The 18171-nt window shown below is 36.4% G+C and overlaps 1 protein-coding gene across 5 annotated transcripts in view; it reads right to left on the bottom strand.

Annotated features, from left to right (window-relative positions):
- The window catches only part of dym (dymeclin), a 186001-nt gene that overhangs the window by 22657 nt on the left and 145173 nt on the right, over positions 1-18171 (bottom strand). For all 5 annotated transcript variants that reach the window (XM_041234531.1, XM_041234554.1, XM_041234539.1 and 2 more), the window contains 2 exons: positions 7073-7255; positions 1247-1360 (listed from right to left, as the gene is read on the bottom strand). In XM_041234531.1, the coding sequence (XP_041090465.1) occupies positions 1247-1360; positions 7073-7255 (297 nt within the window). The remainder of the gene's footprint in view (positions 1-1246; positions 1361-7072; positions 7256-18171) is intronic.

Raw genomic sequence — 18171 nt, 5'->3', positions numbered from 1 at the left:
ATCAATTTATCTCTGTAGTTATGACTTAAAGTCAGAGCTCACTCCCTCAGGCAAAGGCTGAAAGAGAAAATGGCACGGAGCCTTAAGTTTCACTCGTATTTATCTCCTGGTGGCGGAGACAACGTCTGATGCATAAGGGGCTCTTAAAAGAGCAGCTTTGACATAAGTGCTCAGGTCATTCAGGCTACAAGAGATTATAGCCCATCAGGTAATGGTTACATTTCATATTTGAAAGGGAACTGTATACATTTTCCCATAGAAAAAACACCGGCAGTATAAAAATAACAAAACAAAAAAATCAGGACAGAAGGTTTCAAAATTATCTAAGCAATCTATCTTATTCACCACAAATGAGAAAAGATGAAAGAACCTTATGGGAGACTAGAGCCTTGAGCGGTGATTTATGGTACGTTTTAGATAGATCTATCTACTTATGATTTATCATGTACTTGCCAACTAAAGAGTCAGAAGCTGAACGCATCAGAATACCACAATATACAGTCCATCCTCTGTTAATAAAGTACACTGCTCTCTCATGGGTACTGTCTAGGGAAAGAATCTTAAGGGATTCAGAAATTTGATTAAACACTGTTCTCTTTGCTCTCAGGAAATCAAATAATCTATACATATTTTACTGATCTCTAAACAGATATTAAAACTAAGTTATTATAAACCAAATGTGTGTAATTTTGTATTACCTTGCCCTTAAGCTTGGGTGCTTGAAAAATAAAGATTACAGATTAATACTCTGTGACTGCTGATCTGTGATCGCCCGATTACAGGTGCATGAAACAAAACCCCATCAATGTATATCAAGACATATGCATTTAATAAAACAGGTTCTCTTCATTTCTCAGCTTGTCAGTAGGTGTTTTTTCTTCCCCTGTGAATCTTGTTTTATAGTCGCTGTCTTGGTTTTATTGAATAGTTATGTCCCTTTTTAATAGTCTGTGCCTGTGGTTAACTGAACCAAGTGAATACAGTCATGGATAAGTATATGCAAGTAAGTGGCACAACATAGGAAGCTGCATATTTCTGCAAATCTTCATTTTTTTGCATTTAAAAATATAATCAAATGACTTCATAGAAATGTTAAAAAAAGAACAAGTTAAGAGATTTGCTTTTTGAGCAACATTTTCCATTGCAAACCCTGTACATATTGAAGGAAACTCATATACAAATGTTTATCCTTCATAGATTTAAGATTTAATACATTTTCTGTGATGACTGTCCACCTATCACTTACTTTCAGTCGGTCTTTGGGTAGAGCTGCAGCGCCTTGCTTAATGACCTCTTGAACACGTTCCACTGACAGGTCAGATCCAGCCTGCTCGAGTCGGGAGCTGAAGAAGCCAAACACCTACAAGAGGGAGCAAAGTGCTTGAGTGACATACCTGTGCTGAGCATCCTGATTATACCGGCAGGGAAACTCTGAGATCCCTTAAACCCACACATTTCAGCCCATATACTGGCATGATGGTAGATACGCTTAGATATGTTTAAAATACATTTATTTCAGTCACACCTTTCTGTTGTTCCTTAAAAACTGTTTTAAACAGCTGCTTGTTTTATACTTGCCGACTGCATAGTGTTCTGAAATGTTTATCAAGAAAAGCATTTTTTTTTTTTTTATTACTTCTATATTTTTCATTATTGTATTATATTAGTGACTGTGCAATATCCTTCACTTGATGAAGTGCAGCATCTTCCATTGGAGTAACAGGAGAGAACTTCAAGGCTCAGTTCCCCACCTTGACCTCTTCTTTCCAATCACAACTGAAGTGGTTCATTGTTTCTATTTATTTCAATGGGAAATATGAAGTTGTTAAAACAATCAATCAGTTCTAAGTCTGACGGGTTTATGCCTTTTGGTCACTATTTTATTCCAATTGAAGACAATAGCAGTAAGCTTAGGAACTTTTACATATGAAATCATACAAATTACACATTTTATGGCATTTTAAATGTGAATTAACTGCATCAATTAGTACATGTCAAGCAACAAGTTATTCGTTTTAAAATCTATTTCTCTACAACAAAAAATTACAGAACAAAAATAGCCAAAAATAAAACACACAAAACGACCTTGCTTTATACAATTCCCTATATGTCCAAACCAGTAGCACTCTTAGTGTTATACTAGCATGAAAATACATTACACACACAGAGACATACAAATTCAATGGAGGTCCAGTAAATAATGGGTGGAGAACTATGCTTGTGATAGAGAGAGAAGTCAATCTAAACAAGGTTTTGAGAATTGCATTCAGTGGCATGAAAATTCTGTATAATTAGATGATCTCTGTTAAGTTACCATCTCCCACAGCCTGCAGTCTGGTTCAATGAAACTATTGACGTTAAAGACTCGTCTGTAATTTACTCCCCCGCACCCATCCTAAGGCACTTTCTAATGTGTTCTTTCCAGTCTATGTGATTATAGAAACCAAGTGGGGGCTGTCACTGCTATATGCTTCTCAGACAGACAAGAAGCCAAAGGCCATTTTTTTTTTTTGTTTTTTTTGTTTTTAATTTTTGCTTGCAGTACATCTGCGTGTGAGACCACAACAATGTGAATTTTATGGCACTGGGACTTAAACAAAACAGGTAGTTGTCACAACACTTCCAGCCATTCACACATCTTGCAAACAAGTGAAGTAACTGCATGGAGTACCCTAAAAGGCCTTGTCTACCTTAAAAGGCCCCGTCTTGAATCTGTTTACACTTGACAAACTGAAGGTGATCAATGCTCTAAAGGCTGTGCCAATTTAAATGTTTACTGGTTGCCACAGACATTCTTTGAATGTACATGTATTTGAATGTATTTTAATCTAGTTTATTTTTCCCGGCTGTGTGCCTTATCAGAAAAGGAGAAAGGGTTGATCTGAACACAGTCCCAATTGATTCTGCAGGCATTTCACGAACATCCACACAGATGAGAAAACTGCTTGCTCTTGAAGACAGGACAGGCATATTAAATCAAATGCTGCCAAACAACTGTGACAGACATTGCGTAACACTGGGGAAGAACAGCTTGGTGTATGCTTCCAGGACATTACTGTGCTTGAGCAATGATACACAATCCACAATAAAATTTAATTACAAATCAAATTGACATTGAGTCAGTAAGAATATAAAAATGAGATTGAAGGCACCAGTAAAAGTTTTTGACTGTGAATGTAATAACATGGTACCATAAATACTACCCTGGGAGGGTTTAGTACTTTGACACATTCAGCTTCAGTACTGTGCCAAATGTTTAAGACACTAAATACTAAGATCATAACACATCTTATCTACTATCTGTTGATTGCAATATTATTTTTGAAACTTTATTAAAAACTGTAATATGTATTGATACGCAGATGAACTGGAAATGTCTTGAGTAGGAGTTACCAGTAAGAGTCTTTCAGCAAGGACCCACTTGCATTGCTTCCAGAATCTGTCTGCAGACAGAGCTGTTAAACATGCACAGCATGTACACAGTATATATAAAATTGCACCCCCAGACTATGTTAATATATCTCTATGTGTGGCAAGTTGCAGTCTGGCTCTGGGGTGAATTCATTGCTGAAATCTAGTTAGCAACACCTTCCCAGTGGTAATGGCTGCAATTTAACACACAATTAATGCAGAAGCAAAAGCACATTTCACAGTTTTGTTCCACTTATCTAGCTGATCTGTATTTGCATGGAGACGGATAGGTATATTTGTGTACACCAACTCCTGGGGAAAACTTACCAACTTTACCACATGAAAAGAATAACCTAATGGCCTGGCAACATACAATTCTAAGAAATTACTTTATTATTATTATTTTTTATCAGACTGTTAAAAACGGTAGGCTTTCCAGTAAAATATAACATTACAAAGACACAAAGTGGATGCCACTTTTGTTATTTTTATTTCCTGACCTATACAATTTTTAAAAATATCATGACAATATGAGCTGGCCTATTATGACTCATAGAAGGAAAAGGGGGAAGGAAGCTAAAACTATCTGCTTTCTGATAGCACATACAACTAAACTATAGAAGAATGTGACAACAAGTAATAATAACTGAAATATTATACTGGCAGAGTGCCGTATTAATAATAATAACCTGTATGCACACATACAATGCTTCCATGGTTCTAACCTACAGTGTATGAGATCCCAACGCCCTAATCCTAATAAATGAGACACTTAAAAGTAAACTGCCCCTGAATTATGTTCCTTGGGAGCAAGCACACTGCAAATAGATCACACTGGCTAGCTGGTTACCGCCCCCAGACAAGACAATGTGGTATTACTGTCTATTCAGATTATAACAAATTGAGAGGTTCTGAGAGACACGCCTTCCATTTTCACCTGATGGGCCCCACCCTCCAAGACTTTAATCTCTTTTCTGGGTTAAAGAAAAGCCATACAGAGGATTTAAATTAAGTGGAAAGTGCAGTGGACACAGGGCAGATAGAGTGGCTAAACACACACAGTCGTGGGTACTTCTGACTTTGAGAGGACACATGCAGTGCACGTAAACAGCCCCTACTGGTAATGGACAAACCTTCCCCCCTCAAACACAACTATGTTAGGGAATCCCACTGTTGATACAATTTGCTTGATCAAAGGACTGTCACAAGCTTATCCTTTCATACATATTAGTCTACTATTTACTGCATATGATATTAGTATTATGTGGTATTTGCTTTATGTTTACCTGAAAACCCTCTCAGATAAGACACAGGGACACCACAAATTTGCATTTATATTGTACGCAATATAAAACAGCTGTTCATATTTAAATCGCACAAATAAAGGAGTGTAATATATGTTTCTAAACTGGATGACGAAAATTTAATTACAGCATGCATTTATACAAATAAACTAATCACTATCACAACAGAAGGAACAGTAAACTGCATGGATCTTGCAATTTACAATATATCAAACCATAATACCTATGCATCTCCCATAATTGATTGAGGGTGTGCATAATTTTCTAGAGAGATTCTGCTGTATATGATTAGACAGTCTTAAGATTATAACCCTACCTCCTGAGAGATCCTTCATTAAAAAAAAAACCAACAACATAAATGCTTATTGTTCAATAGTACTGTATACTGTGCAGTGGGGTGGTTAAAATGCACAAGCTGAAAACACTTCTATACTGTAAATATTACATGCACAATCCCACCTCCCTAGTGAAATAAATCCAGCTGAAAACATGTCAAATTCATAAGCTGCTGTGCAGTGAAATGGTGCTTTTATGTTTTAATAACAAGTTGTATTGGGAGACTGATTTTGCTTTCCTGAGAATTTAGGTGACAAATAGAAAAGCTTAAACCACGGAAACTCACAAAGTTATTAATAGTTTAACAGAGCCCCTGCCGCTAACTCACCAGCATATTATTTTATTCTTTGATGTAAAAATCAGTTGTGTTCATACTACACTTTTAAAATGCTTTTTGAAGCAAAGAAGGTAAACAGTGTTATATGTGCTTTTAAAATCTCATACTGAACAATATCAACATGATTTTTTGAAATCCAGATACAGAAGATGCCGCTTACTAACGACATCTCGGCTCCCAGCAAAAAGTTGTCATTAACCGAGAGTTCCCAACAAGCAGAACACCCCTGTTTTCAAGTGTATTTATATGGAACAACATATTCTGTAGTTGTACAAATATGGCACTGAAATACATGTGTTTTAAATGTGAAAAAATTAACATGAGAAACACAAAATACCCAAACATAAAACTGTTTACTTCACGCGTGTGTAAAACAAACAAAAAAAAAGAAGGCTTAAATAGTACTGCACAACAATGTGCTACAACTGTCCTTACAATGAATAAAACAAACATAAAAATATGTGTTGTACTTACAATCAATTCTAAAGAACACCATTTTAAAATAAGAAATCGTCCAACATTGTCTGCTTTTTACAGGGTACCGCCTCCTGCTGTAAATCGATCTCAATTTTGCGTGCAGCTTTGTAGCCAGTTTCAAAGCCATGATTCTGCCTTAGTCCGCCACAAACACCCAGTTACAAAGTCAGTGTGTTATAAAAGCTTGCATGAATTATGCACACAAATCATGCTAGTGTGCCCTGTAACACTGGCAACTAATAACACATTTGTCAATAAATATCAGAATCCCATCAACATTAAATTCTACGAGACGGGACTGGTTAATAACCGAAAGTTGTCTATCAGGGTTGCTAAAAACAGGCATCTACTGTACTTGGTGACCCAAATCAGGTTTTACAAATCACTTTGCGACCTAGTTCTTATTTTGCCCCTTTTGAAAATCATGCTGTATCTGTCTTTTACTGGACACCAGAAACGGGCAGTTATCAACTGAAGGAATAAAGTTAAATCAGTCATTCCAAGTCCGATTTTCATTCACGCCTTCTATTAGAAGGTGTTTTTCATTTTATTTTCATTATTTCATGCAAAAAAGATTCCGCTCCCATGTACAGGACAGAAGAGTCCTAAGTTCTAGCAAAAATGGATAAGCAAACATGTAAGTGTGACGCTCATATGGACGGATGGACAGGTTCCCCCTTTCACCCGCCAATTATCATCACAATTGGATAAGTGTTTCCCTAGTTTTAAAATATAAGTGTGACTGATACCTCAATTATCTCCTTGTCAGTAGGAAAATGCATCCCTACTGGTGGATAATTAATGAACTGTAAATAAACCTTGCTTTTGAATTTGATCATTTCAGATACAGTGATACAGGATACAATGTCCCTAGATCCAACTGTTGCCCACAAATCAGTTACTTTAGGGATTTAATATTCCTGTATTGACTAAACCAAGATTAATTTGTTTTTTGTTATTGATTTGTCAATATGTACTGTATAAATACAGTCTACTACAAATTAACTTTAAACCAGCTTCTTGCGCAAAAAAAAGCTGTTTAGCCAAATTATATATTAGACATTGACAGTTGAACATGAATAAATATAAAATAAATACAAAACTTAATATTGGATGAGCAGAACTAAACGAAGAAAAAACAATAAGAAATATTTTTTTTCAACAGCAATTGCTGCTATATATAGAGTATCTCAGGAGAGATGCTTACCATGTCCAGATTCTGCGTGATGTCCTGGAAGGAGGGGTGGGATCTAAATTGCTCAAAAAGCTCTCGTTTATAGAGCAAGGCGTACACAAGGTTGGGGTTGTGATGCAAGGAATTGGCTAAGCAAGAGTTTATAATCTCCAGCATCATTCGGATCACCTCCTCTATCACATTCAGATCCTGAGCCTGTTGGAACAAAGAGAAACCATGAGATTGGGAGCCTTTTCATTTAGGCCAGGTTTAACATGCATATTGAAGTAGATAACTGCTTAGGACCCAGATGCACAGTTTAATAGGTTCAATAAAGACCTGGCTACAAGCAACCAGAGTTGCCTATCCCATGTACATATATACTGTATGTGCTGGCTAATGTTAAATGTACTAATATGTGAAACCAGCCAATAGACAGGCTGTATAATTGTAAAATTGGTTACACAACACTCATTTGTTCAGATTGACATTTAGAAGGAGCTGTTTATAAATAAACTTTTTATGTTTTTTTTTTTTAAAAAATGTTTACTGTTAGTAATATATATCTTTATCTATATACCTATATCTATCTCTGTATCTACCCATCACTCCATCTACCTGTATTAGTATTGCCCTAATCATCGGTGTGGCTCTTACCAAAAATGTTAAGACAGCTCAATAGCGGACAAAAGAAGTCACAATCCAAGATTCAAAAAAGCAACTGCTGTGGCTCTCTAAAATGATTATCAGTGCTGGTTAGATCCATAGAACTGGTTGCATGCAGTCAGTGGCAGACTATGTAAAAGCGAAACTTGTTTGTTATTAAAACTACTGACTTGTTTAGTCTCTACACATTGAGGACCACACCATCTAAACAGCCCCCAGTTCTGGTTCCAGTCAGCTTTTAGGTTTAATCTCTGATTAACCGGGCATAGCAAACTTAAATTCCCTCCAGGGAAAAATGTTGTCAAAATGTTTTGGGTGTTTTCACCTCCATTGTACACTGAAAGACAAATATTTAGCCATATCTCTGTCTGTTTTAAAAGAATTTAAAAAAAAAAAAAGTTGTTGAGATGGGAACAGCTACGGTATCTCCCTGCCTATCACATATGTGAGGTCTGGAATCTGTTTTTACATATTGTTTTGACTTCACAACTAGATACATGAGTTTTACAAGTATGTACTAAAAAAAGAACATAACTAGAAGAATGCAATAACAAGTAAAAGAGAAGCAGACCAGGCAAGTATCTGAACAAGGAAATAGCAGAATGCTGTGAGAGCAGATGAGGGTTTTTTTTTTCCCCCAAAGTTACATTATGCAGCCAGTATCAGGCTCAGACAGCATGTCTCAGGACTTGAGGCGTCAGGCTGATATACTAAGGGTCATAAAAATCTTGTAGTAAACAGTTTTATCAGTGCTCTTTTTTTATAGTTCACATTGGTGAACTTTTACCACACGTCTTCTTTCGGGGCACGGTGCTGTCTGCAGTGCACACAGTGTTTTTTCTCGTGAAGTGTACTGTACCTTTGGAGCACATTTTTGGAGTCTTTTCTAATGCTTCCCTCAAACTACATGCCCAACATTGATTTTTTAAAATCGTATTTTTAAAAATAAAATAAAAACTTGTATCTGTGTTTAATCATTACAAAATATCGATTTATAAAACAGATAACCCCACACTAAAACTTTGCTGGAGCTTATATTTTAAGCTGCACTGCAGGATAACTGCAGATTGATTTGCCTCGAGTTATCGCACAATTTTATGTCGTACTAGGGAACGGAACCTACTGTAAAACGTACCTCAATACACAAATTCAGACTTCTGCCTTTAATTTATTGTAGGTTCATCCCCACAACAGAAAAGTAACTAAACTAATTAAGCGAACATACCATTTTATAGCTGTGCTATAAAATCCTCTCCATAATAATTAATTTGATCATTAAATTGTTATGATAATAAACCAATTGTTACTTTTTCTTTGCAAATAAAAATGGAGACAACTTGCAATACACACATAGAGTGCGATACTATATTATTTATATGCTCTTCCCAGACTGAGCAGTCCAAATGGCCTTATGCAAGTGATAAAAACTCAAGCAAGACTCAAGCAAGACTTTTGTAATGATTTTGTAATGATTAAACACAGATACTCAAGTATGTATCAATAAATATGGTGCTCTGTTCTAACCCCTCTGCAGCCTCCACTGGCTATGTTTGATTCCCCTAGTGGTCTTTGGGTAGCTGCCATCAGCCAAGTTCTGAGATGTGTAACCCACGAATTCCATTAGTGCACCAAAGTTCATATAGAGACAGTCAAGCTCTCTGTGAACCAGACTTGTCTCTCTTTACTTACACAGCTTGATATATATATATATATATATATATATATATATATATATATATAATATATATATATATATATATATATATATATATATAATATATAACAAACTACATAAATGCATTTGCTGAATAACTAGTAAAGTAGATTATTGATGAAAGTAGGGGGTGATGCTCATGTTCATATGTAATGAATGAATAAATGAACGAATTATGTAATAACTGGCATGGCTTTTTCAGTGATGACAATGCGCTACAGGAGTTACTGAATTCAGATTCCTGGGCAAGTGTATGACCAACCTACCCCAGATACTGTACATACAGTGTTACAATAAGACCAGGCTTGGTATAAAAAAAAAAAAAAAGATCTGGGTAAAATACACACAGCGTCTTTACATTGTTCTACAGACATATACAAACAGTATTTTGCATTGTTATGCAACCTGTTGATATTTTCATTACAGTAACCATAGGTTCAATATTTAATTTTAAAGTGAGAAAATAATACCCCTTTTATTTACTGGAGGGTACCTATGGTAACACGTGTGTAATAAGGTTATAAAAATCTATTATTTAACAGTGCACCTGAGAGTGTTAAAAAATGTAAAATACCAGGCAGGTTCTTATTTTAATAATTGAAAAACAGCAGCATATGATGCTGTAACAGTGCAAGCAGCCCTGTACAGTTATTTTTTAGAATGGGGTCTCCCCCGCTATCCCTGGGTCGTAGTTGTATTTGTTTATTATGATTTATTTATTGTATTTGTTATTGTTTTTGTATTTATTGTATATTGTATATTTGTGTGTGTGTGTGTGTGTGTGTGTGTGTTGTGTGTGTCTATATATATATATATATATATATATATATATATATATATATATATATATATATATATATGATGATGATGGTGAAGCGCCGTGTGTTTTGTTTTATTTTGTTTATTTGTGTTCTGGTAGAGGCGAGGTTAGTAAACTCGTCCTCTGCCAGGAATGATTAAAAACCTCGTGCAGAAGGTGGCCATCTCCCGAATTAATTAAGTGATTCATTTGTTGCTAAATCGGGAGATGGTCACCTGTATAAAAAGCCTGCAGATCTCTATGTTCGAGGTGGGGTGTTCGAGAGGCGGAACGAGAGCGAGCAAGGAGAGAAAATAAATTAAAATAAAAGAAGGATCAGTGAAGGCAGTTGCTCAGTCTGACCTTAGTGTTCATTTTGTGTTCGTGATTGGTTTTGTGCAATTATTTATTTTTGTGCTCTGTGAGCAAGTGGTTTTTGTTTAAATATCTTATTTTTTGCTCTTTAATCAACAGCAACAAATTGGCATCTTTGAACTACAGTTACCTTGTTTCTGTTCTTCCTGCATTCCGGCCTGATATCACCACTCAGCCATATCCTGTCACAGATGCTAAACGGATCAACTGAATGTATTGCTATAACCTGGTATTAATAAATGTCCAGTATTACTTGCAACACTCTTTTAAACACATTTCTAAATACATGAATTATTTCTTTGTTACCAGTGTAATCAATTAATTCAACCACATTATGAATTATCCATTAACAGCTTAATACCAGTATATAACTTCATATACACTGTAACATTAGATGAGCATCCAGTTCTCTGGTTTTATGGTGGTGGGGGGGGTTGTATTATTTTAACACGGCCTGTATTCAAAAACTATTTTTTTTACAGACTCCACATTCTCAAAAATAAATAGGGTTTTTTCCAGGCCTCCTGCAAAGTTTCCTTTTTTTGCTGGTTTCCTGGTAGGAGAATGGGAATTAGTAATGATAGATACCCAATTTCCAGTACACCGCTGAATTAAAAGAGTTATAAATAACACAGGCTTTCTTTCACGACCTTCACCCTGAGTAGTAGAGGAAACCAGGCGCACATGAATGTCAATCAGCAAACGTACATCACGTTTCTCACGACGGACTTGTTTCTCGTGATGGGCTTGTGGAAGATTTTATCTGGTGCCAGAGACTCTCTGGAGTCGTTCGGGTTAGATTCTATTTTCAAGACTATTTACAAAACAAGGAAAAAATCACACACCACCACCGTCAAAAAGCAAATCAGACAGGCTTAGATCCAGAATTCCTCAAAAACGTCCAAAGTTGAGCCAAGAATGTTATACCCGTGTCACCATACATCACAATATTAAATACTGCAATACTGATGTTATGGTGGTGGCCAAATCAGAGATTGAAAGCCTATATAAAATATTTAAAATAAAAACTGGATAAGTAATTCTCTAAAATCTCAATACCAACATATGTAAAAGTCTAAAGTTACACACATGTGCCTCCACAGTATCACTGAAAATAAGTGAAAGTATGTCAACTATCAGACAATGTTAATGATTGGAAAATAAGGCTCCTTACAATACCTTTATTAATTAACATGGTTAATGTCGGATTGTATTCCAGAAATTACAGGCAAACGTGAGTGCTTTGCAGTTTGATGGAAGTGTACATATGGATTTCTATGTTCACAAGCACCTACCTTTGTTAATGGCCACCACCTCTATTTATCTAACTACCAGTCTGGTGTAACAAACAAGCCAAGGATTTCTTCACACATTTCTTTATTATGCTTTCTTCTTCTTCTTCCTCTTTACAAGTGGTTAAATAGTCACCAGGATTTTTTTTTTTTTACTGGCACACAAACACCAAAAATATGTTTCTTTTTATTTTTTGGGGGGTGATATGTATGTTACTACATACCTTGTTGTACACCTTTTGGATTTTTATGCAACACAAAGCAATTTAATTATCCCCAGCCAAAAAGCTGACTGATTGATGAATTAAATCCAGGACTTGTGTAACCAGCAACAGCAATAGGTACTGATGCAAAGCAAAGAGCACATCACAGGGCACACTGCACAACACTACTTGTGGCTGCATGACAGCTGAAACCTTTGTCTACCTTAACTTCTTTTAAGTGTGAAGTTATGGATGAACTACTAACAACATGGCAAGATCCACTCGACACGAGCGGTAACCGGTATTATTTGACTTCTGTCTTCCTTCGCATATCAAGCAATGCAAAAAATAAATAAAACAGAGTTTCCATCTGCCATGCTGAGGGCTTGGGTCATTTTAGCATTACCAGGTCTTCTCTGGGACAAGACTGAAATGTGTCAGTTTCTGGTACAGAGGTCAATGTACTGACTGGTGAGTCACCAGCCTTTCAGACTCCAAATGGCTGTGGTTGCATGAACAAAACTGTCTTACTGTTACAAAAGAAGGGCCTTCTGCTTCTTAACCTAGTGTTCTTCACAATGGGCTTACATTGTAGGCTACAGTTCATGAACTAAACACAGCACCCTGCCTCAATACAACGCTCTGTACTAACAACAATAGTTCTAATATAAGGGTACCACTCCTTGGCTACTACCTGCAATACATCCTACTGCTAACTATTCATTCATAAGAACACAAAGCTTAGCTTCCTCGACTGCAATGAATTACTGTATTTTGGGTGAATGAAACTATGATCACTGGTTCCAGCTTGCCGTTAATTAATTCTTGAAAATTGTGTGATAAAAGACTATAATATTCTACTGCACTAGATGATGTACCTTATTTGCACAAAATATCCACCTGTGGAACAGGAAAACTATACGTACGGTAATAAAACGGTATATATTAAACTATGTATTAAATGCAAAATATCTGCCTGTGAAACAGGAAAACGGTACGTATTAAACGGTATATAACATTATAAACTAGTCAATTTTAACCAGAGTAATTCTCCACTTAAACCCATGCTGTTTGTCAGGGACATGCCTCCTCAATACGTTGTAAACAGAATGAACACTATGGTACATTTTATTGTTATTTCATCTGATTTAATCTGAAATAACACCCCAAACACACAGGGTGAAGAGTCCTTGCTGTGGTAAATTTGTCAAGAACTGGATTAGGGTCAAAGTGATATAGTAGTTAAGCTTAAGGCTGCAAAAATAAACTCAAAGCGGGAATTTAAATCCTTTAGTTAAAATCGGATTCTATACACCGGAAACTAAAAATAACTCTGATAATGACTTTTTTTTTTTTTTTTTTTTTTTTTTTTAAATGGATGGCAAAACAGTCACTACTCCTGCAATTTATTCAAGAGCACAGCTTGTTAGAATGCAAGCTAGTGATGGGCAAGCACAAAGTCCCTACAGTCGTGGCCTCAGCTCATGGAGCTTATTTAAAAGGATAAAGGTACACTCACATATGATTGGATTCCATCCTAACATACTGTTTATAACTGTGTACAGTATAACGTGTGACTGAATATAGCTTTTGATGATGTTGTCATGTTTAGATCATCAAACCAATAAAATGGACTAAATTTAGCTGCCTTTTTTTTTTTTTTTTACCCAACTTGAGATCCAACTGCTTTCTACCAAATTTCAGGTTGTTTTGTAAAAATATATCTTAAGTTACACAGTAAAAGGACCTTGCTAAATATGTGGAATGTCAGGCAAAGAAAAAAAAAATTAAAAAGATTAGAAAATCCCTATTCTGTACACAGATTTAAGTGTTCATGTTACATGCCAAGTGATCCACTGGAATTTTTCCTGTGTGAGTTGTGTTCAACTATTCAGCAACAATCGTGGGAAGGCAGAATAATCTATATGACTTCACAAGGGGCAACCTAGTGGGTGCATGTGCAATTACAGTAGCTCATCCCTCAATGCAGTGACTGAGGGTATTTGTGGAATAACAATGTAAGCAAAAAAAAAAAAGCATCACTGGAAAGTACCACTGGTTGTAAGTGGATCATGCAACATATTGTGACAAACAACAGATTTGCTGAAGTTAAAGCACTGAATCCTTCAACACTGGACAAAGCACATCTGTTTCCACTTCAGCAATGCATTGGGAGCTAAGCATCTCTCAGTCTGTAGGGCAATATATTTTAGATTTATTAAGCATACTTGGTGTCATGCATCATCTAAAGGATGGCATCTTTAGCAGGTTTCCCAGATTATCGTTGCTTTGTTGATTCTAATCTGGGTGTTAACTCCTGGCCCCACATCTATTATGTCACCTACCTTAGTGAATATTTAAAACTCTCATCCCTGACAGTCTTTCACAGGAAAGTCTGTAGTCAAAACCCATTAGAGGACGAACATGGTTTGAAAGACATGACAAGACAACCATCAATTTGAACTATGGAAAGGAGGCTCTGATTGCAGCTTCCCCCATAGCTAATCTGTTAAGAAACTCAGGGAACCAAGTTTGAGAGCCACAACGGCATGGAGAAACACAAACAGGAAAGTAAGGAGACACATACACTGTGGGACAAAGCTGATAGAGGAACACCAGACTGAAATGACAAAAGACCTTGATGAACTGAAATGGCCTTAACAAAAAAAAAAAAAAAAAAAAAAAAAAAAAACAGTGTAATTATATCCCTTATCTACTGTGGGGGATGTACACAATAGGTCTAATTACAGAATTAAAATACAAGCATTCTCACTTCATATCCTGCTTTTTTTTAGATAATATTTACCCCATGTTTACATGAACATTTTTTATGGGAAATGGAACTAAAAAACAACTGTAACAAGCAAAACTATATCTACAATGTGCACTAAATATAACCTGCTACTACATGTGATGTATTTATTTGTATCTTTAAATAGGGTACTGTAACACTTGAATTTGTTTCTTTAGAGAACAAGCCCCCTATAGCAGCATCGTTACCTACAGTATCACTGAGGCAGACATATCATTTGAAGGTTACTGCTAGGATAAAGGTATAGGAAATGGTATGGAGGGTTGGGGTTGCTCATGTAAAATAAGATGAATGGGGCTTGGTTACACTGAGGCACTGTAACAATGCAACTACAGGGGAGGAGTACGATGGAGGCTATGCAAGATTAATGGTATTCAGCTACTGCAGGCAGCAGTGGCAAGGTAACTTTTTAAGGATCAGACTGGAGGATAAATTAGATAAATAGGTCTGGTTTATCTGGCCAGAACTTCAAAAACAGGAAACCATTGGCTTTCAGGGTGAAAAGAAACACAATGCTAATTTTTCTTTTCCCCCCACCAACTGATCTGCGAACGGAAAAGCCCATGCTACACAGTATTGTACTGGTGGAGCCCGTCTGGTTTTCCTTATGCTGGAACTGGAACAGGCAGCACACCTGAGTCAGGTTAAACAGGTACTGCAATGTCAGCAAAGCGAGTGAAGTCATATCTGGAAAGAACTCGCACTGCGCCTATCAGATTTACTGCACACCCATGTTGGAGCCATTTAATAGCACTGAGTGGACCCAGCGAGCGTCAGGTGGTTGTTTGCATACAAACAAATCACAACAACTAAGGGATATGCTTGTTGATAAAGGAACCCACTCAGGAGAACAATAAGAGTCAGGGCAAGGTCACCACAGCACAATAGTAATGCTATGATGCAAATCTATATTTTGGGCAGATGGAAAACAGTGGCTCCACAAAACGATGGTGTCTACACTTGTATATCTCTCTGAAACGTGACCGTCTGGAAGGACAAGGGAGGCGGTGTGGACGTCAGGTTTTTTTTTTTTTCAACAATGATCTTGAGAAAATGTCATGCAAATGATCGGTAAACAAACAAACAAACCTGCAGGGATTTACATATTACTCTGCAGTATCTCTCCCATCCTAATGGTAGAAAAACCCTGCATAAGGGCAGCCTATTTCTAAGAAATACAAATAAAATGAATCTGGGGATCTCAAATTAGCCCTTTGTGGACTGTTCACAAAAGCAACATGAGAATACAGCACAACTGGCAAAAATGCACCTTGGCAGGTAGACAAAACAAGGAGGCAAATCATTATTAGAAATGAACTGCCCCCAAACGAGACAATATCAGCAGCTTGCACTGCATGTGCCACCTGAACACTTTCCGCCAGCATTATGATATACTCCTTATAGCAGACTTTTTACCTGCCCAGGGCATCGTCTTTAGAAATGACAGTACTTTCTAGGATACCTAAGCCTAGTTTCAACATTAAATTTACAGCATCCAGGATCCTGATTCCTGACTATACACAGATGTACCATTAAGTTGGATTGAATAGACCAAGCATAATGCCCTAAGATAACACATATCATCTGTAATTGAGATTAAAACCTGTGATTTAAAAACTGGACATGCAACAACCTTTTATTTTGGTACTTCACTTCCTTTTTTTTCTTTCTTTATATAAGATATACTGTAAATACTTCAAAATACAGGAGTTACAGATCTAAACATATAAAAAAAAAAAAGTTCTGCATCTTTTTAAAAAAAATCTTTTTACCTGTTTTCCCCACTCCCTGGGGAATTCTGCAACAATTTCATAAATTCCACGGAAATTCTCTGGAATTTCTGCAGTGGTTTTACACATAAAATAACCGCAAGATTTATATACCTTCACATATCAAAGTGTCATGTAACACACTGGAATTCTTTTTGTGATAGTATTTCTAATTTTCAGAGAGAGTACATCAATTTAAACTTCAAGTGTACTGAAACAAATGTAAAAAACAAAATCAGCATAGTAAAACTTACTTTATTCTTCATAAGATTCACATAAAAGCAGCATCCATTAACAAACCTGTAAACCCATTACACTAAACAAACCTGAATTCTTACAGTGAAACATTCTCAAATGTATATTCAATAGATTTAATTTAAAACTTGACACGATTTGTATCAATTCACTTAGGCAATGTGATCCTTTAATGAAATTAAATGATTGAAAGGAAGCATTAAAAAAGTTGGCAACAATAGTTAACTGTATCAGCTCTTGATATTCTAGTTCATCAGCATTATAAAGATCACCCCAAATAAAATAAAATTCATAACTTTAAAATAAAACTTGCTAAAATACTGTATACATAAATCATAATGTAAATTCACATATATCCAGGGGTGACTTCCTCCTCATCGCTGTCTCAGAGACTGCATGGAACGTGAACAACACCTGCAGTTAAGGGCACGTTTGTGGAGGGAGAAACTTTTCAGAATCTGCAGGATTCGTTACTTCATTCCTGTAGGTCTTGGCAAAGCTTGCCAGTTCTGGCACCCTGTGTTGTGTGGAAACACAGGTTGTTTCAGTTTCCTTGGTGTGCACATCAGAGTCAGAGCTTGGACCTGGAGAAATTGTGGCACTAGTTTGGTAACACAGAGCTGACACTCCTCCAGTGGTACACCATCGTCAACACCTGGGATTGCAGAGTAATCAGCTTTGCTGTGGCTCAGCAGTGGCACTTTATTTGGCTCAAACAACCAGCATGCTTTAAAGAATAGTAGTCCTGGCAGTAATATACTTTTCAAGCTTTTCTGAAGCAAGGGAAAAGCTTTCATTAAACAAGCTAAGAATATAATTTTTCTTCTGCAAACTGATACTCAAAGGTAAGGAAATATTGTGAATAACTTTCTTGATTCGGTTGAATATGGGCAGTGAAAAAGACTTGGAAATCCTCCAAGATGTCAAAAGCTTGAGTTGCACAGAGCTTTTGACTCTGATAGTACTGGTTTAGACTCAGTATTTTTTCAGTCCACAGCAGACAGATATTTAACTGATTCTACGGGAGACAAGCGATTCCGTGGAAAGGTCAGTAAGGTACTCCAGGAAGCAACAGCTTCATCTATTGTAATGTATTTGAAACTACAAAAACAAGAACAAACCAAGAAAGAAAAGAACACAAGAGGTTCCAGTGACAATTTTGCTAGTGCTGACAAGTAGGTCAGTAGCACACATCCTGCCATAGCTGCAAATTCAAAATTAGAGCTATCGGTATGACAAAAAAAAAG

This window comes from Polyodon spathula, chromosome 2 (assembly GCF_017654505.1).
Source record: "Polyodon spathula isolate WHYD16114869_AA chromosome 2, ASM1765450v1, whole genome shotgun sequence".
NCBI lineage: Eukaryota > Metazoa > Chordata > Actinopteri > Acipenseriformes > Polyodontidae > Polyodon > Polyodon spathula.
This window is presented reverse-complemented; position numbering and strand designations above follow the sequence as displayed.